The sequence below is a fragment of the Sycon ciliatum genome, chromosome 9 (genome assembly GCF_964019385.1).
Source record: "Sycon ciliatum chromosome 9, ocSycCili1.1, whole genome shotgun sequence".
Taxonomy (NCBI): Eukaryota; Metazoa; Porifera; class Calcarea; order Leucosolenida; family Sycettidae; genus Sycon; species Sycon ciliatum.
The window spans coordinates 17686288-17711152 of NC_088651.1; the positions used below are offsets into that span (position 1 = coordinate 17686288).

Sequence of the window (24865 nt, forward strand, 5' to 3'; positions counted from 1 at the left end):
CAGCAACGTCAGCGTCGGCAATGAACCTGAACACGACCTACTGCGCATACAGGGAAAGATCGGCGGTCGCCGTGCAGTGATGCTGATAGATTCCGGTTCGACGCATGACTTCATTGCAGACAGTTTTGTTCGAAAGCATCATCTTGACACGGATGCAAGCTCAGCAGTGCTGAGCGTAACATTGGCGGACGGCTCGACCAGCGAGGTCCCGCAGATTTCCACACGCACGCTAAGGGTGACAGTCGGGGGCTTCAGTGAGGAACAGCACTTTACTGTGTATCCCCTGACTCGCTACGACGCTATTCTTGGCAAGCCGTGGCTTACAAGGAACAACCCCAGCATCAACTTCCGTACGAACGAAGTTCAGTTGGACGGTGAGCCCTTTGTTGCCAAATTGCCTTCAGCTAACCCGCCGACAGCCGACCGGCCATCTGTGGAAAGCATGTTTATCAGTGGCCGACAAGCTCGTCATGCCCTGAGGAGTGGAGCCGAGGGGTTTCTTGCATGGGTCACTGCTGCAAACGAGGAGAATCGTTCCGGGCCACAACTCCAGGAATCAGAGCAACAAGACATCCAGAACCTGCTCAAGAGGTACCAGGATTTATTTCCAGACGAGCTGCCGAATGAGCTTCCACCGAAGAGACCAGTCGACCATGAAATCCAGATAGAAGATGGAGCCAGACCACCGTCTCGACCCGCCTACCGCCTGCCGAAACCAGAGATGGACGAGCTCCAGTCACAGCTGTCAGAATTACTTGAGAAGGGATTCATTGAGCCAAGTAAGTCGCCATACGGTGCACCTGTGTTTTTTGTGAAAAAGTCGGATGGTACTCTGAGAATGGTGTGCGATTGGCGAGAATTGAATAGAATTACGATCAAAAACAAAGCTTGTCTTCCTAATATTGATGACTTATTCGACACGATCCAGGGCAGTGCATATTTCTCCAAGTTGGACTTGCGGTCGGGGTACAATCAAATCAGAATTCAAGACTCGGATGTTTCTAAGACGGCCATTAATACGCCGTTCGGCCACTTCCAATTTAGAGTCATGGGATTCGGGCTGACTAATGCCCCGGCCACCTTTCAGTCACTCATGAACTCTATTCTGCAACCGCATCTCCGAAAATTCGTTGTAGTATTCTTGGATGACATTCTAGTTTTCAGCAAGACCTGGGAAGATCATCAGCATCATCTTCAAACAGTTCTAGAAACACTTAGAAATAGTGAGCTGTATTGCAAACAGTCTAAATGCGAATTCGGCGTGAGAGAAGTTCTCTTCTTGGGGCATAAAATCAACGGCACATCAATTTCCCCTGATCCCAAGAAGATAAGTGCTGTGGAAACATGGCCAACTCTGTCGTCAGTAACTGATGTTAGGAAGTTTCTTGGCTTTGCAAACTATTTCCGAAGGTTCATAGATCGACACTCGACCATCTCTCGTCCATTAGAAGAAATCACCGGAAAAAATTCACGCTTTGAATGGAGCGCTGCTAGACAGAAGGCATTCGAGTCTCTAAAATCAGCATTACTCGAGGCGCCAGTGTTGCAACTGGCCGATGTTGAGAAAAGCTTCACGGTAGAAACTGACGCAAGTGACTTTGCCGTGGCGGGTGTGCTCCTGCAGCAGGGAGAAGATATGGATTTGCATCCCGTAGCCTATTGTAGTCGGAAACTGTCAGCTGCAGAACGCAACTATACTGCGGCCGAGAGGGAAACGTTGGCTGTGGTATTTGCATTAAAGTGCTGGAGAATCTATCTATTCCGCCACTTTGACCTGATGACTGATAATATGGGTGTTGTCTATTTACGAACCAAACCGACTCTCACCAAGCGTGAGGCAAGATGGGTAGAGTTTTTAGCTGACTATGACTTTACGGTCTTTCACAAACCAGGAAAGAAAAACATTGCCGACCCGCTTTCACGCCGTCCAGATCTGTTCAGTGATTCTGAAATAGGCGGGTCATCCTATCCTAACATTCAGTTGAATGCCATAGAGCATACCCTAGAGATTAATCCAGACTTAGCGCAGTTAATTGTCAGCGGTTACAAGTGCGACAAGGATCTTGCTCCCATTATCAGGAGACTGAAAAATTCAAGCCATGACAATCTGCACGACCGTTACCTTCTAAATGAAACACCCGGTTATCTTTATCTCAGATCTTCACCACAGAACAGGTTATGCATTCCAAAGAGTAGCAAACTCCGACTCGCCCTGCTTCAAGAATACCATGACTGTGTGACTGCGGGGCATCCCGGTCGAGATCGCACCTATTTCAGACTCGCTAGATATTTCTATTGGCCCAGAATGGGACTGGATGTAAAGGCGTTTGTCAAGTCATGTGACGTCTGCCAACGAGTTAAAGGCGGCCAGCTAAAAACTGGTCTCTTGCAGAATTTACCAGTGCCCAGTCAGCCGTGGGCGGATATCTCGATGGATTTTATCATGGGTTTGCCTAGGACCGATACAGGTCATGATGCTATATATGTATTTGTAGACCGCTGGACAAAGTGTGTACATTTAGCACCTACTTCCTCTACTATTGACGCTAAAGGAAGTGCTGATCTGTATATTCAACATGTATTTCGACTTCATGGTTTGAGTTCTAGTATTGTATGTGTATGTGATCGTGATCCAAGATTTATGGCAGCATTTTTTCAGGAATTGTTTGATCGCTTAGGAACGAAACTAGCATTTAGTACTGCCAATCACCCTCAGACAGATGGCCTAACTGAACGAGTAAACAGAATAGTAGAGGATGTGCTGAGGGCTTTTGTAAATCATAAACAAGATAACTGGGATATGCTCCTACCTCTCTGTGAGTTTTCTATCAACAGCGCTACTCAATCATCTACAGGAAACACACCGTTCTTCTTAAATTACGGTCTAAATCCCAGAGCGCCACCCGACTTCCTCAACCCTATTCAGGGAGGCAGAGATTCAGCTGATTGGTTGCAAGCAAGACAAGACGCGGTCAAGATCTCACAAGATGCGCTAGTGGCAGCTCAAGCTCGTCAGGCCTTCTATGCAGATTCGACAAGGGTCGAGGGAAAGCTGAAGGTGGGAGATTTGGTAATGGTCTACCGGGATTTCCTCCTGACTCCTGAAGCTCGGGACCGACCATCCCATAAATTACGCCCCAAGTGGTTTGGCCCCTTTCCTATAACCCATGTGGTCGGCCCGAATGCCTACAAGCTCAAGTTGCCTCATACCAGCCGCTGTCACCCGGTATTTAATGTGTCGGCACTCCGTGCCTACGAGAAGAACGCTATTCCTAATAGGAGACAGCCTACGCCTCCGCCTATCACGGACCTTGATGGTCATGCCCGCTATGTGGTGGAGAACATTCTCAGTCACCGCCGCCGGCAGAATCAGCTTCAGTACCTAGTCAAGTGGCAAGGCTACTCTGATGCCACTTGGGAGCCTGAACATTATTTGTTGGATGAATCTGGTAATGACATTGTTCCACTTCAGAAGTACAAAACCTTGGCTTCTGCCCGCTAGTTTTGCAGTTGAACTTCTAGTTTCACCTTACACATTTGTTGAGCTTATTACACTTTATTTGCATGGAGTTTCAGTCGTCTTATTGTGTTACTTCAGTGTGAAGCCTTTTTTCGTCTCGCACGTGTTTGCGCTTATTGTACTCTATTCCACTTGAGCATTTCGGTTATAAGCTCCTTCCTCTCCATAGGAGGGGGATGATGTAACAGTTTTCCCCTGTTCTCTACAACTTTACACTCCCTCGCACCTCATGCGTCTTACGCCTGTCTATTAGCACCTTCATTGGCGCCATTGCCACATGTATACTATCACATTTTGCATATAACTGGTCGAGGCACGCTCAACCAGGCCTCTTACTTTTCAAGTTTGATTAAACCTGTTACACCAAGGAACTACAAGTTTTGCTATTATGTCCACTAACACCACCAGTTACTAAACAATCAGCTCAAGCGATAACATTGCACGACGGTACTGACGTTCTACTGCTACAGTATTATACTTTATGTTTTCTTGCACTTACTGTTGCAAGTAGGCATTTGTAGAGTTCCATCAGCACTGCACATTGCTGTTGCAGATCCATTCATTCTATAACCAGTATTACACGTGTAATTCACACTCTGAAGATAGGACACCAAGGTTTTGTCAGCATTGCCATTCATGAGTGTTGGCACTGTGCAATTCACAACTAGCAGAACAAGTACAAAAGAACAATGTGAAGAAGAACAAAAGAAGTTTGGAAAAATGAAGTGAAAACCACCCGCATGCTCTAGGCTCTTTGTCTGATATTGAACATTTTCTGTAGCTCAGTGAAAAACGGATATGAAAATTGGATGATATTGTCTTAGAGATGCTTGTATCACAGATCTTCCAACTCACTGTTACAGACGGGTTTCAGCTCCGTCAAATTTCCAGTAGCACTGCAAGTTGCTGCTTCAGATCCATTTATACTATAACCAATGTCACATGTGTAATTCACTTGTTGAAGGTATGACAGAACTCTCTTGTCACCACGGCCATGGGCCACAGTTGGCACAGTACAATAGTTTTTGACAACTAGAAATGAGAGGACAGAGAGAGAAAGAGAAAGAGAGAGAGAGAGAGAGAGAGAGAGAGAGAGAGAGAGAGAGAGAGAGAGAGAGAGAGAGAGAGAGAGAGAGAGAGAGAGAGAGAGTAAAACAACAAGGGACTGAGTAAACAATCACAATAATATTATGTTTATGTTGAGTATGAACTCGAGAGGTTTCTTACTCACTAACACAAGTGACTGGAATCGGGAACAGGTAGGTTGATGGGAACGACATTTATTATAGACGACGAGACAAGAGACCAAGACGAACGAAACGACTACATTGAAGAGTGAGAAAGAGATTATGGAAGAGAGCGAGATTATTGAGGAGAGAGATATCGACTGAGAAACAACGCAATATAAAGGGCCTGGGTAGCTATGGCAAACATGGGCGCGCAAGGAGCTACCCAGGCCAACGGAACGAAAGGTGAGTATGATGTATTACGGGTGCATGCAGGGCGGCCAGCTTAGGAAAGGTTTGAATTCTTTTATTCTCACGATGGCCTGTGGCCAATAAGAGAAAAATAATTGCAGGCAAGGTTTGAATTCTTTTATTCTCACGATGGCCTGTGGCCAATAAGAGAAAAATAATTACAGGCACGGGGATCAGATACAGAGAGATCAAAGTTTAGCTGCTTGCTGAGGCAGTAGCGATGGCAATACTAATTGGGAGTTAATCACGTAGGCTGGGCGCAATGGAGCTATAGATGTGCTGAGCAATGTGAGCAAGTACATACGGAAGAGATGACAAGTGGTAGGATGTTTGCTTTGAAATCTCGTCTGGGGTTGATTTGCCGGATGCTGGGTGGGATGCTATTAAAGAGATCAAGAGAAGCATAGATGGGGGAGTCTCTTAGCCGGTTTGTACGTGTTGTGGGTAGCTCAAAGGTTCGGGGGAACCTGAGCGTGCGAATGGGTTGTATTCGGGGTAGGTGAATTGCAAGAAGGTGTGGTGGTGCATATCTATGCTGCAGGCTGTGTGCAAGAAGGATATGGGAGAGGGTACGGCGGCTGCTGAGTGATGGCCATTTGAGTCGGTGCAGCAGCACGGAGTGGGTTCTGTGTTCAAAGAGGGGGAGATGCAAACAGAGGCGAGCAGCGCGCCGTTGGATGCGCTCAAGCCGGTCGTTCAGGGTTGCGGGGAGGGGTGAGAGGACAGTGCAAGCATACTCAAGAATAGGGCGGATGTAGGTTAGACAGATGGAGGAGAGAGCAGAAGTGTTTAAGGAATTGCGTAGTCGCAGGAGAAGGAACATCTTCCTGGTCGCTTTAGTGATGATGTAGTCAACATGCGAGTTCCAGCATAGATTCTGCTGTATGAGGAGGCCAAGGTGGCGATGCCTTGAGGCCACAGTGAGGTTGGTAGCGTTAAGTGTTATAGATAAGATTGTATGGGAGGAGGCACCTAATATTTATAGGAGACAACTCGCCAAATTAGGGAATCCATCACAGATCAATAATTTGTTTCAACGGGTTCGACGGGAATCTTGTGCACCCTAGATGCAATCATGAGTCAGTCAAGTTACAAGTCAATCGGTGGCAAGCAAGGACCTCCATATTTGGACCAGCCCCTTTTCTCAGAGTTCGATTTTGATACATGTTCCTCGAAGACGATAATGCTATCACACTTTGAAGCTTAACTCGGATACTGAGCCAACAACAAAAGTGAAGTAGAAGAAAACCACCTTGAAAGGAGTTATGAAACAACTATCCATGACTGCAACAAGATCATCAGCAGCCAGAACATGCGATAACAGGGCAGAAGACCAAAAGGTTACTGAAAGATTCAACGACCTGAGGCCAAACTCTAGCATGAAGTATGGCAAATATTTGAAGGGGGAGCACCAAAACTTTCTAATAGAGAGGTTCTGCACAACGAAAATTCGAACTAAGTCTCGCAACAGGCCTTGCGAAAATGTGTACGAACTTTCGCACGAACTTTGTGTTGTGCACATTTTCGTAGTTTGCACGCGCCAATTGCATGTACGCAATGACCCAATCTCACGAAACTTCCTACGAAAGTTCATTTCACGTTCCCTGCAAGTTTCGCGTCCAAAATTGCGAAAGTTCGAGCGAAGTTTCTCACTTCGTGACGTAGAGCGACAGTTTGTACACATTTTCGTTTGCAGAACCTCTCTATTGGCCGATACTGATACTTGAAAAAATCTCAGGTTTTGAGTTTTTTCCACTCCATACATAATTTTAGTTTCATTCTTTATTGGTTTGGTGAAACTCCCATGATAGGTATCCATTTACCTCTGGAGAATCCGTAAATAAACAAAACTGAACTAAACTGACCTTTGTATTTCTAACAGTCGTTGGTAGCGGTAACCTCACTTTGAACTGTGATCTACACATTTACTACTATGTCCTGCATAGTAAAGGAAGGCACCTTGTCAAGCATCATTTGTGTGAGCCTTTCGGAGAGAGTTATCTGAGCATCTACAGAGGTGAGTATGTGTGTATGGGTGTGTGTATGTGCATGCGTACGTGTGTGGGTGGTTGTATGTCTGCGTGTGTGTGTGTGTGTGTGTGTGTGTGTGTGTGTGTGTGTGTGTGTGTGTGTGTGTTTATGCATGTGTGTGCATGCGCTCGTGCGTGCATGTGTGTGTGTGTGTGTGTGTGTGTGTGTGTGTGTGTGTGTGTGTGTGTGTGTGTGTGTGTGTGTGTGTGTGTGTGTGTGTGTGTGTGTGTGTGTGTGTGTGTGTTTATGCATGTGTGTGCATGCGCTCGTGCGTGCATGTGTGTGTGTGTGTTTGTGTGTGTTTGTTTGTTTGTTTTGTTTGTATTCTTTATTTAGAGTGGGAAGTCCAAAACAGGCCCTAGCCTAATAACAATGGTCCCACTAGTGAAGGAATGCTGTATATCTGTGCATAAGGATCATTGAGTGTAACAGCAACTGGTAGGGAAAGAAAAAGAGAGAAGAAAAACAACTCAAAACAGGAGTTGCGACTTGCATAGGAAGAAAATAACGGAAAGAGTAGTGCATACAGCATTTAAAGAGGCTTACTTATCTGGTAAGCAAAAAGGCAAGAGCCATTGACTTAAAGTGATTGCGTTTTCTTTCTTGCCTGACCGCAGCGTGGAGCTGGTTCCATAAGATGGCCCCAGCATAGGTAACACGGTTGGCAAGGTATGCAGTTGGGCTTGCTGGGACAATCAGTAAATTGCTGTGCCCACCACGAGTTTGAGTGGAATTACTGCGGCTGAAAAAGTTAGCGAATAACATACTTATGTTAGAGGAGTCATGGAGACAACGCCAGATAAAAACCAGAAGGTGCATGTTGGCGTATGTGGTCAATGTTTGGATGTTCATGAGTGTAAGAATATTGCTTGTGGGTGTCCCCGGAGGTACCCTGCAGACTGTGCGTACAGCACGCTTGAAGAGCCCATTAAGCCGTCGACTTTGGTACGCCGTGAGAAATGGTAAGTAAGCAGAAGCAGCATACATAAAGTGTGATAAAATGAAAGAACGAAATAGGCTATGCGACATTGAAAAGGCAGGAATGTAGCGTATCGTCTGAGCACGCCAACTTTTGATGCGACGCCCCTTGCGACGTGGTCGACCATGGTGTTCCAGCTCATGTCCGCATCAAAGTGGAGACCTATATATTTCGCAGAGCGAACAGTTGGCAGAGGCAGTCCATTACATTGCACTTGCAAGTCAAATGTTTGGGATCGTACTGGCAATATCGGCATGATCTGTGTCTTCGTTTCATTCAAGATGAGATGAGTGTGTGTGTGTGTGTGTGTGTGTGTGTGTGTGTGTGTGTGTGTGTGGGCGTGTATATGTGTTTTTGGGTGTGTATGTGTATGTGTGTGTGTGTTTGTGTGTGTGTGTGTGTGTGTGTGTGTGTGTGTGTGTGTGTGTGTGTGTGTGTGTGTGTGTGTGTGTGTGTGTGTGTGTGTGTGTGTGTGTGTGTGTGTGTGTGTGTGTGTGTGTGTGTGTGTGTGTGCATGTGTGTGTGCACCCCAATTGCTTCCTACACTGTAAGCATCTGTGTCACCAAGAATATAGTTAGTTCTGTGTCACCAGGAATATAGTTAGGTTTGTGTCACCAAGAATATAGTTAGGTTTGTGCCACCAAGAATATAGTTAGGTTTGTGTCACCCAGAATATAGTTAGATCTGTGTCACCAAGAATATAGCTAGATCTGTAAATGTAGAGGAGACAGTAGTAACAATTCTCAGATTATGCTTAAAACTACGTCATGGTTTACATTGTTTGAACTTACTGTTGCAAGTAGGTATTTGTAGAGTTCCATCAGCACTGCACATTGCTGTTGCAGATCCATTCATTCTATAACCAGTATTACACGTGTAATTCACACTCTGAAGATAGGACACCATTGTCTTGTCTGCACTGCCATTCATGAGTGTTGTCACTGTGCAATTCACAACTAGCAGAACAAGAACACAGCGATGCATGGACACAAGGATGTGCAAACTGCTTCTTTGTAACCGTTCAACACGCCCATGAAGGACGGTGTTGCTGGATTTGACATCGTTCTTAGAAAAAGAAGGTTATTAAAATACAGAGGGTTTGTCAACTGACAACCGCTCTATTTAGTTGCTATTCACTCTTGGCGCATGCGCTGGCTGAAAATTCTTTTATTAGCGATGTCGGGAAAATTATTGACATTTCGGGCCAGTCACCCATCGTCAGAAGGTGATTGTATAGAGTGATTGTGTGCGCCAATGGCTGATAATGAAGAAGAAGCCGAAGAGACAGTAAACAGAAAAGGAAATTGATATAAAGATACATGGAAGTAGCAAATTTGCACAGTGCCATGACATTGCTACTCTACGTGGAATGTGACCCCAGAGGGCTTATAACGGGTGGTAGCAAAGTGTGTGCGGACAATAGAGATAAAGCATCTCGGACTGGATACAGTACGAATGCCAGCTGGGAGTGAGTTCCATGTGGCAGTGGTGACAAAGAGAAAGGTGGCGTAGGTATGTGTGCTTGCTTAAATACGTCTTGACAACAGATGATATGAAAGAGCAATGTTCTAACAACTTACTGTTGCAGATAGGCTTCGGCTCTGTCAAAGTTCCAGTAGCACTGCAAGTTGCTGTTACTGATCCATTTACACTATAACCAGTGTCACATGTGTAATTCACTTGTTGAAGGTATGACAGAACTCTCTTGTCACCACGGCCATGGGCGACCGTTGGCGCAGTACAATTGACAACTAGAAATGAGATGACAGAGAAACGTAACAGGAGAAGAATGTAGCATAAAAAACGGATGCAGGATTTTTGCCGTCTTGCTTTGAGTTTTTGGCTCCGAGAATTTTTTGCTGATCTAAAATATAACCATCATGCAGACAGAGCAGAATATAATCATTTTGGTTTCTTCTGGACCTGTTAGCGCTGCGCTGAAGATAATAAGGCCGAACCGGAGGATGAAAACCAAATTTTCAAAGTCATGCCCGAATGCAATATGCAAACACTTCCTTAGCAATAGGACAAGCTTCAGGTTTCTAAACAGGCAAGCGGTTAAAGTAATCAACGGATTTATAGTAGCGTGTTAGTTCTCCAACACCCTCACCCTCTGGGTTAAGGAGGTTCCAACCTACTGCGCTGCACGGCCGATGTGGCGGTCTGTTTTTCGCAGCCAAAAGTAATGTTTTTGCTGATAAGTGCGCTCTCCAACAACCCTCCAACTTGGAAGGTCATTAGTTCTATGAAAAAGTAGGTGGGGAAGGCGAGTGCAACCAAGACACACCAAACACGTGCTAGAGCTGAGTTCCCAGTTAGTTGTAGAAAAACAGTAGCGTTGTTTCAGTTTTGTTCAATGTTATCACATGAGCTGTTTGTCCAGTAACTAGTGGTGTTAGTGGACCTTATAGAGAAACTTGTAGTTCCTTGGAACTTTTCTTTACTATAAATATTTGACATGTCAATTTAAATTATCCTAATGAGTATCACCTTCTCCGACGAGTCTTTCGTAGGCAAAACAACTGCCAGAAGGAATAATTTCAGTACCAATGCTTGAAGTACCAGTACGGCCGTATCCCTTTCATCAAATTATTGGTGTGTGTAATGGATACTAAGGGTAGTCGGTTGAGAGCGCATGGAAGAGAAGAGGAGAAGAGATTGCTGCACTTTTGAACAGCCGAATGCCACCGTTCAAAATGTTTAGTTCGGTACCAGTTCAGCAACATCTGGCAGTTTTGGATCAGCACTTCCACTGCCGGCGGCCTGGGAACACACCTCGTTGAGTATGCCATGTTTGGACGCATTGCTCCAACCGATGTCAACTAAGAGTCTCGGAGTTACGCAGTACCGTAAATCTCGCCAGATCGCCTCTACCTCCTCGACGCTTCGAGTAGGTTCAGGTGGGGAGGGGTGGATGGGCCAGTCCTTCTTGCCGTATTCAGTACTCTTGGTACTACACGAAAAAGTACTCACCGTACGAAAACTGTTCGTGCATCTCGTACACCGACCAAAGGTCAGGAGCGAGGAGTCTTACAGAGCCGTCAAAACTGAGGATTTGTGCGATCTCTGGTCAAGAGGGTGGGCACATTTCCAACAAGGTCGAGCACGCGTATACAGTACATTACGGCCTCACAGAGTCATACAAGGATCCAATCAATCACTTTCCTGACAAGAAGTCAGCGAGGGGCGGATGGGAGAGACGGGCGCTCTGACGGGATTTTACGGAATCTGCACAGGTCCGTGAATGGCAAGGAGGTTAAAGGAACAATTTTCTCATCATGCACCATGCTTTTGTGCATAGTTTACACCATTTGCACTTACTGTTGCAAATAGGCATTTGTAGAGTTCCACCAGCACTGCACATTGGTGTTGCAGATCCATTCATTCTATAACCAGTATTACAGATGTAGTTTACACTCTGAGGATAGGACACCATTGTCTTGTCTGCATTGCCATTCATGAGTGCTGGCACTGTGCAATTTACAACTAGCAGAAGAAAACAAAAATAACAAAAAGACTTAGTAGCAGTGGTGACGATTCCTGCGGCTTCACATATAGGAAGTGATTTTGTGCAGATTTGCTCTTCACCATTCACTTTTCAACAATAATGGAAGAAGTTAATCAATGCTTTCAACAGAACTACGTTAGAATAAAAGAACCAAAAAACTGTCAATTCTAACACAATTTTTTGGTGAATAATCGGTGAGGAGAAAGAACCCTGCTGAAACCGGCTGGCCGTACATCGATGAAGCGCAGCTAGGGCCCATAAGCAGTCCACTGGTATTGTGTTTGTCGATATGTCAAAAGCGTTTGATAAGGTTCGCCACCAAACTCTGCTAGATGATCTTCACGGAAAGGATGTACGTGGCACTGCTCTGGCCTGATTTGTCAGCTATTTGCCGGGTTGGAAACAACGCGTTTAAGTTGGTTCTTTATCGTCATGCTACTCGGAGTGTTCAAGTGGTGTACCTCAAGGTAGCGTTCTCGGGCCGTCTCTTTTTCTGTTTACATCAGTTCCATCGACTCTCATCTACCGTCTGGTATTTGTCACCTAGAATTCGCCGATGATATCACCTTGGATACATCAGCTCTAAGCTTAGTGTCGCAGAGAGGTGACAGAAGCCTGCTCTGCGACAGGTCAGCAGATGCGGAACAAGACAGTGGAGTCCACCAAAGCTGCAACGACAACTGAAACAACTCAGTGTTGTGCAGGCATGCAATCACTGTAACTGCGAGTGATTTTCACTTTGCGCGGGACTGGACCCAAAATCGACCAGGGAGTCATAGAATTATACGGCCATGTACTGCCATGTGTACGGAGTACGGCGTTCATTAGTGCAAACGAGCTCGCCGCACAAATGAGCCAAGTTTCTGGCGAGCGAGCTAACGAGTACCCGGTGTGATAATTTCAACACTAACGGAAACCCACCACGGTTTTGATTTGAAACGATCTTCACGTTTTGTTTCATGTTGCTCTCTTGAGCTCATAGAGCTCAGAAGTGGACTAAGGGTATTTCCCAACTCTGAGGTATCCGGTGTTCCTGCTTATCAAGTCAGCTCAATACCCAATAGTTACAGTCCATTCATCGGATACAGTCCCGCTGGCTTTTGAAAATCCGATTTGGGCCGAATTGAGGATCAAAAACCCAATTCAAATCTGGGTTTGGGATCTGCTTCTTCACACATTTTGCCACGGCATACCTATCCTCATTTTGTAAAACCAGGCTGAATTTCTATTTCCCTGTTCTTGGACTTTTCTGACCTCAAATGTGGCAAGCAGTATTTCCACGGGTCACACAATGCAGAATATGCTGTTGTTTTCAGCAACTTTTCATGATATCTACACCTACGTGTGGGAGACACCAAAAAGTTAGGGTGCCAGTTTACAATGAGTGGACTGTTGTCCCCGAGCTTGGTCCGCTTGCCACCTTAACACACCTCTCTATGGATATCTGTGTGCTTTGTGTGGCAAAGCAAGCATGTCTCCACCACCATTTCTCCTGTTCCTGTAAGAGTTGAAAGTGGGACGGGTCTAAACATTTTCTATTTAGCCTGTAACTGATCTGAGGGAAAGAGACAAACGGGAAAAGTCTGAAGAAAGAATTGACTGTCACCACCAGGACTCGAACCAGGGACCCTCGCTTGTAGCCAGCGATGCTCTAACCACTGAGCTATGGTGTAGTCGTCATCCCAGCAGAGGCCATTCAACATTTTCTTCAGACTTCGTAACTCACACTTCCTGTGAATCCACACAGGCGGGTGGGACGCAGCCCTCACTGTAACCCACACACTTCACGTACAAACTAGCACGCGGGGAGCCCCAAGTCATAAAATAGTAACCGATCTGAGGGAAAGAGACAAACGGGAAAAGTCTGAAGAAAGAATTGACTGTCACCACCAGGACTCGAACCAGGGACCCTCGCTTGTAGCCAGCGATGCTCTAACCACTGAGCTATGGTGTAGTCGTCATCCCAGCAGAGGCCGTTCAACATTTTCTTCAGACTTCGTAACTCACACTTCCTGTGAATCCACACAGGCTGGTGGGACACAGCCCTCACTGTAACCCACACACTTCACGTACAAACTAGCACGCGGGGAGCCCCAAGTCATAAAATAGTAACCGATCTGAGGGAAAGAGACAAACGGGAAAGTCTGAAGAAAGAATTGACTGTCACCACCAGGACTCGAACCAGGGACCCTCGCTTGTAGCCAGCGATGCTCTAACCACTGAGCTATGGTGTAGTCGTCATCCCAGCAGAGGCCGTTCAACATTTTCTTCAGACTTCGTAACTCACACTTCCTGTGAATCCACACAGGCGGGTGGGACGCAGCCCTCACTGTAACCCACACACTTCACGTACAAACTAGCACGCGGGGAGCCCCAAGTCATAAAATAGTAACCGATCTGAGGGAAAGAGACAAACTGTTTTTATTTGATTTAGCCTGTACAAAGTTTAATGACTCAGCAATCACGCACCTGTCTTCTATTTCTCCTGTTCTGAGGAGAGAAGGACTAACACACGTGTAACGTTTCTTATGGTGACCATGGATTTTTTCGCGTTAAAAAATTGACGCGCTTTAGAGATTCAACTTTTACAGTATGTCGTCACAGCCTTATTAATCGATTCATGGCTTCTTGACGACGCTCACGATTCTCTGACCGGTTCCTTTTAGCTCTACAAAGTGTCTGAGTGTAAGGGCAAAGTATGCCAAAGCTTGATCTAGCAATACTGACCAATGATGGACTGCGCAAAGTCTGCCTAAACCTCAAGATACCTTGGAATACTGGGGAACACCACCCGGAAATACTTGCAAAGCTGAGGGAGGTGGAACACGACAAGTTCTTCCCCAACCCTGAGGAGATGGAGCCAGCAGACGACACGCTATCTGGCCTCCAGACGGCTGTTTTGGACCTGAAAAGGCAAGTCGAGCTTTTAACGGATTTCATTCTCAATAAACCTGCAGAAACAACGAATTGCCGTTCTTGCAAGCCAAGTGTTGTTGATGAAGACTCGCAAATGCCTTCCCTGAGCTTGCTGCATTGGGTTTACGACAACAAACACGTTCTGTACGAGATACACACGTAGATCTACAGGGTTCATGCACACAGAAGCAAACCTATTCTCAGCCCGCCCAAACTGGGCCACAAGCCAGGCGATCAGATTCTGCTGAACGATTCGTACCCACAACCCCTCCAGCCTCAACCTATGCACAGCACGCGGAACGTGCCCCACATCCCATGCACAACCAAGTCGCACGTGGCAAACACAACAATCCCATGCAGTACGACATCCTACAGCAACACGCCCAAGCCAGGGGAAATGCACTGCCAAAAAAAGCATCAGGAATTGCAGTGCAAAGCCTATGAAAAGAGCACTTTGACGTTCTTTCTGTAGGCCGACTAAGTTTTTAGTAGTTATATTACGTTATTCGGAATCTCTCTAATGAGTTGAAAACTCATACAAGTGTGATGGCTTACCAAGTGTGGGTGGGTAATGGCAGGTTGTTGCAGTTGTGCACACACCGATTCCATGGCACTCTTTGCCGCCATCAGAATCGGCCGAACACTGCCTGGTGACTCGAGACTTCTCCGTGCAGCGTTGCCTGTGGCACACGAGGTCCTTATTAGCACCGCTGGCATCACAGAGTGTTCCGTCATTCACGAGCGATGGGTCGTCATGGCTTTTTGGTGGAGATGCAAAGAAACCTCTGCATTTGTCAACACCTCGCACTATATAGGTTCTGTATTTAACATAACTAAGGACTGGGACAGTTTTCAGACCTGGACGGCAAAACAAAGTACCACAGAGGGCATCTACTGCTGCACAGGGCATATAGTTTGCTGCGGAGGAGGAAGTGGACAAGTTGAAACCACAGTTGCCAGTATCTAATCCAACTGTGTTAATGACTGTGAAGCAATTCCGAGCAGCTTGTCCTTGAGCTGAATCGTTCCAGGCCCTCTGACACTGGCTCGATAATGATTGGCAAACTCCACTCCAGCAGTATGCTTGACTATTGGAGCAAGGCCAGCCATTGCGAGCGGTCAGGTCCTCTGGACATGTGGCATTCTCGCCGTCGCAGTACTCTGGCACATCGCATTCGCTGGTGGCGGCGCGGCAGACGTGATCCCGGCGTGTCACGATGCGCTTGTTCAGGCAACACGGGTCCGTGTCCGCACACCCTGCATTAAACCAACATACACAACAACATTGGTCAGTATGCCAGAGAATGGCACAGCGGCGAGAAATCAGTCTCTGCACCTCCCGAAGAAGAACATTGCAGCATGCGGACAAAGGCCAAAGATTATTGATGTGTCAAGGTTGTGTCAATTGCCTTGAACCTTATTTGCAAGTAAAAGTGCACAATACACTATAGAGAGTGTGGTCACCCCGACATCCAGCGAAGAGCAGAACATTTCCTCTGTCTCCATTCGAATTCACTACTGTCACAATATTAAAGTCACCACGAGATTCTATATTTCCTGGAGTATGCCGGTCGCACTTGAAAGGGGAAGTCAAGGCAAAAATCAAAATTTCACCAGTTGTAGTCTTCGGGGTGCTGAGTCGAATCGTCTTGGTGCGTGAAAGCTGAGACGCTCTCTTCCTACTTGAATCCCAATTGAACTCGCGCACTTCCACCGAAACTGGGTGACTGCGCCCTACTAGATGGTGATTTGTATTCAAAATGTCACTAAAAGCGCCATTCCGTTCTTATAAAAGCAAGGATGACCGCGATTGGCCCATAAGTTGTAGTCTTTTGGATGCTGAGTCGACTGTTCTTGGTCCGAAAAGGCTGCGATGCAGCGCTCCTCCTTTATTTCCAATCGAACATGGTTGCAGTCACGTCACCGAAAAAAACGTCAGTGCAGCAAACCGTAAAAGCCCGTGTTTACGCCCGCTCGAAATTACGCCCACCCTCCGTGTACACACCCAGTCAGGGGAAGTCAACACTTTTGTTTCAAAATAGCGCCCATGCCCATGTTTACGCCCAGGTATGCCGGAAACACCAGTACATGTACAGGTACCGATACCCAATACTTACTGCTATCCCTATTCCAAATATACGCCCGGTTCCAAAATAACGCCCGTACCCTTGTGTACGCCCAGGAAATCAAGGCTGCTATTCTATGCGCCCGGGGGCCTATACACGGGCTTTTACGGTACCGCATTTTTCGGAGTACAGTGCGCACCTTTGTATAACGCGCACCCCCAATCTTCATTGGGGGTGTACACTTCAATCTTCATTGATGAACATGCATTTCACATTTGGAGCATAGTGCGCACCTGCGATTTAGGGCCTAAAATAGCACATCTAAAGTGCGCACTATACTCCGGAAAATACGGTATGCTGTGATGGTGAAAATAACTGTGATAAACCAGGTAAATGTCTGCATCTCGCCACCAAAACAAATCTAGGTGCGCCATCGACTCTGGAAAATACGGTAAGTGTCCTTCAAGGGGAATACCCTGAGCTATGTGATAGGTCAAGTGTCCTTCAAGGGGAATACCCTGAGCTAAGTTATAGGTCACGCCAAGAGTACATAACCAAGAGTGTGCAACTCCTATCTTGAGCTGAGATGGGTTCACCCACGGCGGATTTTTTTTATTGCGTCATTCTTGGGCAGAAGTATGATGAAGTGGGTATGTTTTCCCGCGCTTGTTTTGTAGATACGTTGAGAGTTCGTCAGGTTCAAGACACATCGATCTATCGTCCGTTGTTCTGCTTCGACTACCTTAGCTGTGATGTACAAATTCGTTGTACTTTGATCTCTGGCTACGCATGATGGCATCAGCGAGCCAAACAGCCGCCAAAGACTGATGTCATAAAAAAATTCCGCCGTGGGCTGGGGATCGTCAAGTTGCACACTCTTGGTTATGTACTCTTGGTCACGCACATAGCAACGGCTTCAATCCCCTGACCAAAAGGCAGAAATCCTTTTGTCCTACTAGTTTCTGGCACGGTGCTTTCTTGCAGGTTTGCCGAGTGAGTGGCCCAGTATTCTTCTCGTGTGCTCCAAACTGCAGTCGTAAGTCAGTCAAGTGTCAGTCAATCAGCAGGAAGCGCGAGCTCCAACCATTGGAGCAGGCGTCTTCCTCTAAAATCAAATGAACAAGGACAATGGATTTAAGTTTTTTTACGAGAAACCGCTTTCAAGCTGATGTTGATGAGCCTGAAGTCTGTCCTTTTTCTCAGCATTATCAATAATTATATACATTATCTTACCCTTGCATCCAATCAGCAACAGAGGACTGAAGAGAAGCAAGCAGCCAATAAGGACACCTTCACACCAGCACAAGCAAGAAGAAATTGGGAAAATTGCACTGGACTCCTATGTCAACTAGAGTCATATGATTGAGGATATTGGCAACCAGTTTTCAAATTACGAAAAAATTTGAACAAATCTCGATTTCCATGGTCGAGACTTGGCATTTTTGGGGTCCTGAAACTAATCATGCCTCTACAGAAGCCTGAAATACTGATAACACTATAAAGGTTACAGGGTACCTCACTTCAAACTCTCCAACTACGGTCTCTTCGCTGCATAAGTTCACTTCACTTCCAAAAAAAAAAAAAAATTAGATATAAATGGAATGCACCAAATTTTCGGGCATGGCCCATCTTCAGTGTGAAAAAAATGGCATGCTGCAGGAGCAGGGCAAATGAATGTAATGCAGACAACTGCAACCTGTTGTGGAGTGTTGCTGGCAAACTAGTCATGCTGGTGTTTGAATGCACCATGTCGTCTCGTCAGGTCAAAACAGTCAGAGGTCAAACGGGCAATCATGCCCAATGTTATGATGACGATGGAAAGGGAGAAAAGATCTAAGAACAAAAATAGAAAACCTGGATAAGTGAAGTGAAGAAAACAGTGAGCATAGGAATTTCTCAAGTTAATCATCTTAGCATTGGCCATGAAAGTGAACTTTCAATGCAAATGGGAATTGAGATGTGGTAGGGCGGGACAACCAGAGGGGAACACCAGGTTGCGATATCCCGAAGTACATGGATTGTGTATTTGTTTTATGTGATGTATTGAACCGACTACTACCATGATAGTAATTTTGTAGTGCGGCAAAACCTCGGGTAAGCGACCTCTGGGTTTACTTGTGGGGTGTTCCCACGGCGGATGCGGAAAACTCGGCTTCCAGCCGAGTTTCACGGGATACCGTGAATTTTTTAATTTTTTTTAATGAGCCAGTAGGAAATGTAAAATCGAAGAAGAAAACAGATGGGAACGAGTTATGAAGCAACTATCCACGAATATAACAAGATAATAAGCGGCGAGTATGTGCGATAACAGGGCACAAAACTGACAGGCTACTGAGACTTTTTAATAATTATACCGCTTGCATGTCTTTATTTCTATACATTTCCTCATAACAAATTGTGTCTTTCCCCCAAACCAGTGAATATCATATCATTTCCTTCATCTTTCGATGAGAACCGGGCCTATGGGACGGGGAGAAGGCAATCATGCCTGTGCAGTTGGTGAAGTAAAATAAAAGTCAACAACAGCAACAACAACAATCTCACCTTCTCATAAATTTATCTCTTATTGGCGATGGTGCCATCGTGAGAATAATGATAATTGTTGAGTTCGAAACAGGACGACTGACGACACATTATCCAGACATTACAACGGGAACAGGTAGGTTGGGGGAACGACATTTATTATAGACGACGAGACAAGAGACCAAGCTAAAACGAAACGACTACATTGAGATTATTGAAGAGTGAGAAAAGAGAGAGAGAAAAGAGAGAGAGATCAAGTCTGAACGGCAAGATAGATGACCTGGGTAGCTATGGCAAATATGGGCACGCAAGTAGCTACCCAGGCCAACGGAACAAAAGGAGACAAAAGGTGAGTATGCAAGTGCATGCAGGCCAGCTAGATAAGGTACGGGAGGAGGCACCTAACATACCACCCCTCCACGAAAAAAAATCCCGCGTCCTCGCGGAGAGAAAAAAAAGAGAGAAAAAGATTAAAAAAAATGACTGAAGAAGAAAACACACACACACAACGCACGGGCCTCACAAAAGTGTGTACTAAAAAATGCACTACAGATCATTACAACCGTCAACGTTCCTGTACTACTCATACTATAGTGTGTACATTGCCAATAACAACGGGCCCAAACGCCCCTTCAAAACATGGCACAAAAAATAACTATTGGAGTTCGACGAGGGACTTGAATTGTATTCTGATGACTAGTATTTTGCACGGACACCCGCGCGCACACACACTACAAAAAACTTCACAAAAATAAATTTGACGAAGAAGGAACGCATACAAAAAAAAGAAAGAGAGAAAGGTAGCTGACCTGCATGGCTTGAACGACACGAGGTTGGCATAGGAGAGACAAGATAGAGACGAGACGAGGTTGGCGTAGGAGAGACGAGGCTGACATGGACGAGACGAGGTTGACATAGACGAGACGAAAGGCGGTTGAGGACGGATGGGCATGGGATGATCTCAGGGTCGTGGGTCGCTCAATAATCGGGCGCCAATGTTGAGTTCGAGAAAGGACGACTGACGACATATTATTCAGACATTACAACGGGAACAGGTAGGTTGGTGGAACGACATTTATTAGAGACGGGACAAGAGACCAAGACGAACGAAACGACTACATGGTGATTATTGACGAGTGAGGGAGGCACCTAACCTAATAATAAAACAGGTCGCGTAATGAAGCAGCATAACGATAGATGTGCAAAGTCATGATGCCTGGTCCGCTTCTGTCCTGGGTTCACTACCCCGTGCGTTGCAGCTGCGAGCAAAACCAGCTCAGGCTGAGAGTTCCCTCCATGATTGCTTGTCCAAAGCGCGCATTCTGAGCCCACTCAGATCAATCATGATCTTCAGTGGCATGTCTCTGGCAGCTGTGCTTGCCTTGACTGCCGTGGCCAGGTTCGATTTCGGGCGTCCACGCACACCGGTGACATCTCGACAGAAGTAGTTGTCCACTGCCTGCTGTGGCGGGGCATCTGAGGGCATCCTCAGAACATGGCCCAACATCCGGAAACGGCGGACAGCAACGGTGTGCGAAAGTGGCTGTGTGTGTGCTCTGGAATATAGGTCTTTGTTGGAGATGATGGCAGGATACCTAATTCCGAACAAGTTCCGTAGTTGACGTCTATGGAAGGCGTTCAGCCTGTCCAGTGCAGCCTCTGTCAGTCCCCAGGTTTCGCAGTTGTATAACAGTGTTGGTAGGACAATGGCATTGTAGAGACGAAGCCTGGTTTACTCGGATACAAGTTGACGTCGTATCCAGAGCGAATACATACGGCCATATGATGTTGATGCTTGGTCCATTCGTCGGCTCAAGTCCTCCTCTTCCCCCAAGAGAGAGCCAAGTTGCTTCGATCTTCGCCATTCGGTGGTGGAGGCAGAGATGTGAAGCCACTCTTTTTTGCTGCTGTTAACGTTGAGTGACCAGTCACCCAGGCCGTCAGCTATCACGGGTAGGGAGTTGGCAATCCATTGTCGCTCAGTCGAATAAAAGGAAATGTCATCGGCATATCCTGTTTCCTGTGGTATTGCTGCATCAGTGTCTGGCTGTGGTGGTAGTTTGGTTCGAGTCTCCCTCAGTGCTGCTTCCAGGTAGGAAACAAACAGAACCGGGCTCAGCCCATCACCCTGTGGTGTACCTAGCGTGCTAACAAATGCCTCCGCTGAAGTGGCACCCACTTTCACAGAGAGTGTTGTACCATACAGCAAATGGTGACTCAGGCAAGCCTCGTCAGGTCCGGTAATCTCTGACATAACAGCAAGGAGCTTTGTGCGGCTAATGGTGTCGAATGCTTTCGACATGTCGAGGCCAAGGACGTGGCAACCCCACACGAAGTGGGTGGCCTTAGCCGAAATCCAGCTCTGTGTCCACACCACATCGGCAGTGCCACGGCCAGGCCTGAAACCAGACGAAGTTGATCCATGATAATGCGACACACGTGGTGTGATACGTTTGACCACAACGAGTGAAATGACCTTGCGCAGGGTGTTCAGCAATACAATCGGTCTCAGGTTTGCAACTGGTCCCCGCGCCTTGTTAGGTTTTGGTAACGGTATCAATATGCCTGGACCAATAACACTACACAGGTGGTCGCCCCTGGTGATGCTGTTGTTGATCATGGTGGTGATGATCGGGGAGATGTACTCAGCACCGTATTGAGGAGTTCTGCGCATACACCATCCGGCCCACATGCTTTCTGATTTCGCAGTCGCCTCAAAGCCGCCTCTACTTCTTCGGTGGAAACGGGCGTCTCCAGTGTGTGCGGAGCTGGCGGTGGCAACAGGTCATCAAAAGTGTTGAACTGCCCCTGATAAAATAAAGAATAAAGAATTCAAATTCAAATAACAACAACAACAACAACAACAACAACATTCAGCGACCAAAGACCTAGCTCTTACACATCTCCAGTGCGCAATCCAATCACATCATCATTTTTAACTGGTCTCGTCATCGTCCTGTAAAAGTCTGCATTCTTTGTTGCCGTGGGACTTAGCTGGTGCACATTTCAGCTGCGCTCACCTTCCCCTCGTTGGTCATACCCAATCTTGAACGTTCCAAGTTGGAAGGCTGGTGGTTTGCGCACTGGAGATGTGTTAGAGCTAGGTCTTAGGTCGTTGAATGCCTCAGTAGCCTGTGCTTTTGGGCCCTGGTATTGCACATACTGACATCTTATTATTTTCTTACATCCGTGGATAATTATAATAATAATAATAATAATACGAAGTAGTGGTTGCGACTTCGGCGATGATTTGTAAGAAAAGGGTTCGCTCCCCACACCGGAGCTCGCGCTATTCCGCCGACTTTACTTGACACTTGACTGACTCACGACTGCCATCCAGAGCACACGAGAAATCCACCGAACCTTCGACTCAGCAAACCTGCAATCTTCCTCAGCCTACTCAAGCTCAACTGATGAGGGGCGAATTCCCCGAAACACTGTGTATTGAGCAGGGAGTGGTGCTTTCTTGCAGGTTTGCCGAGTCGAAGGTTCGATAATAATAATAATAATAATAATAATAATATTCAACGCAATAAATAGAGTAAGCTGCGCACTCAGTACAAACACCATTAGCAAAACTTGTTTTCATGTATATAAAGAAGCTTGTTCCTAAACGTTTTCGTCGCCATCTCATCAGAGGATTACTGGCAAATCAACAAAAGCTGATGATTGCTTTTCTGCTCGGTCTCGTTCACGTAGTCAAAGGTATTTGCGTGTATTGGAATCTATTTACATTTTTACCACCAAGCCGATTTTGTGTAGGCAGAAAAAGAATTTGTTTACGTTGAACTTGTTTGTGAATTTAGATCAGTAGTTCTCGTTTGTGGTTGCATGGTAACTTTCTAGTGGTGAATTTATCGCATCTGTTGTCACCTGATATCGTTGAATGATGTAATGTTTCTTTCAGCTCTCATTTTATCGCGCTAGTTAGGGTCTAATTTATTACTTGCATTGTGCGTATATATATTGAGTTAAGAGCTTTTGTTGATTTGCCAGTAATCCTCTGATGAGATGGCGACGAAAACGTTTAGGAACAAGCTTATTTATATACATGAAAACAAGTTTTGCTTATGGTGTTTGTACTGAGTGCGCAGCTTACTCTATTTATTGCATTGATTACATTTTTATCTCCACGGAAGCTTAATAATAATATTATTAAAAGTAGAAAGGAAAAGGACATATGGAATCGAGTCAGGGAAACGGTACCTCGGCAATCAAGTGTCACCTGTCGGGCAGTGCTAGTTGTCGTGAGTGGTACTCCGATGATGTATTCTCTGTTTTGTCGCGTGGTAGGTCTTTGTTACATCTTGCCGTGTTGGAAGCTTTGTACATACGTAAGTTAGACCCTGAGCTTTGTGTTCAGAAGGAGAATGTGTTGTCTTTACAGTTGTTTGGCACTGTTCGTCGTGAAGGTGCGAAATAGATCTCTTGATGTTTCTCTCTTTTTTCTTGTCACTACGTTTTTGTCACTTATTGGATTTGCATGCTGTTTTCTTGATTCTTCACATCTATTTTTTTCGTGTCACTTCTACACATAATTGGAGTGATATATTTCTGAACTTCTTTTCCTTATAGTTGTAGTCTTTTAGCTTATTTCCATCATTCCCTGTAGTATTTTGACAAGAAGGGAACGAAAACGTTCAATACTTTGACACATGTCCTAATTGGCTGGTGGTGACTCTTGCGTAGATGCATGCGTAGACAATACTTTTTTTGTAATATTTTCTGCCTCCGTCCTACTTTCAAATAATAATAATGATAATAATTCAAAGGATCAGTTGGGGAAGTGAACTGCCTGAAAAGAGAAAAAAACGCCAGACCCACCAGGACTCGAACCTGGGACCCTGCTTGTCATGAGCAATGCTCTAACCACTGAGCTATAACAAGCAGGGTCCCAGGTTCGAGTCCTGGTGGGTCTGGCGTTTTTTTCTCTTTTCAGGCAGTTCACTTCCCCGACTGATCCTTTGAATTTGAAGTTCTCCCAATCCTTTCCAAATAATAATAATAATAATAATAATGTAAAAGAGAAAAGGACATATGGATACGAGTTTAGAGTAACTCTCCATCACTGTAACATGATACTATATACAGTCAGAAAGTGCAATAACTAGGCACAAAACTGACAGAGTACTGAGACATTCGATGTCCTGACACCTAACTATTCGAATTGTAGTTAGACCGCTTTGTCAAATATCATACTGGTCTCGTCATCGTCCAGTAACAATCGACATTCTTTGTTCCGTTGGGACTGTAGCTTTTGCTCGTTTTCGTTGCGCTTGCCTTCCCCTCTTTGGTCTTTCCATAACCTTGAACCTTCCAAGTTGGAAGGCTGTCAGTTAGCGCTACGGAGATGTGTTAACGTTAGGTGTCAGGACGTCGAATGTCTCAGTACTCTGTCAGTTTTGTGCCTAGTTATTGCACTTTCTGACTGTATATAGTATCATGTTACAGTGATGGAGAGTTACTCTAAACTCGTATCCATATGTCCTTTTCTCTTTTACATTTATTTATGGCTCAACATCCGAGTTTCAAATAATAATAATAATAATAATAATAATAATAAGGCCACCTAGAATTAATTCGTTGTTTCGGGTCACTTCACTCACCCGTACCAGGGTCGGTCGGTCGGGTATATTTTTTATTTTATTTTATTTTTATTTTGGTTACGTCCATGCACATGTAAATTGAATAGCTTTTGCCCATCTAGCCTGTCGATCAAATTTGACTGTAGTGGAAACAATCCAGCGCAGTCATTGTCCCATCAGATCCAGGTCCCCTCCGGACCAGATATTGGCCTCGCTGGCAAACGAGTCTAACCGGCGAGCAGCTCTCACATTGAAAAC

The 24865-nt window shown here is 45.7% G+C and overlaps 1 protein-coding gene across 1 annotated transcript in view; it reads right to left on the reverse strand.

Annotated features, from left to right (window-relative positions):
- LOC135824311 (sushi, von Willebrand factor type A, EGF and pentraxin domain-containing protein 1-like) overlaps positions 1-20508 on the reverse strand; it is a 22516-nt gene extending 2008 nt beyond the window's left edge. Inside the window, exons 1-7 of the mRNA XM_065337045.1 lie at positions 20355-20508; positions 17733-17789; positions 14989-15690; positions 11331-11495; positions 9590-9760; positions 8801-8965; positions 4020-4184 (exon numbers count right to left, since the gene is read on the reverse strand). Coding sequence (XP_065193117.1) covers positions 4020-4184; positions 8801-8965; positions 9590-9760; positions 11331-11495; positions 14989-15690; positions 17733-17789; positions 20355-20508 — 1579 coding nt within the window. The remainder of the gene's footprint in view (positions 1-4019; positions 4185-8800; positions 8966-9589; positions 9761-11330; positions 11496-14988; positions 15691-17732; positions 17790-20354) is intronic.
- Between the last annotated feature and the right edge of the window lie 4357 nt (positions 20509-24865).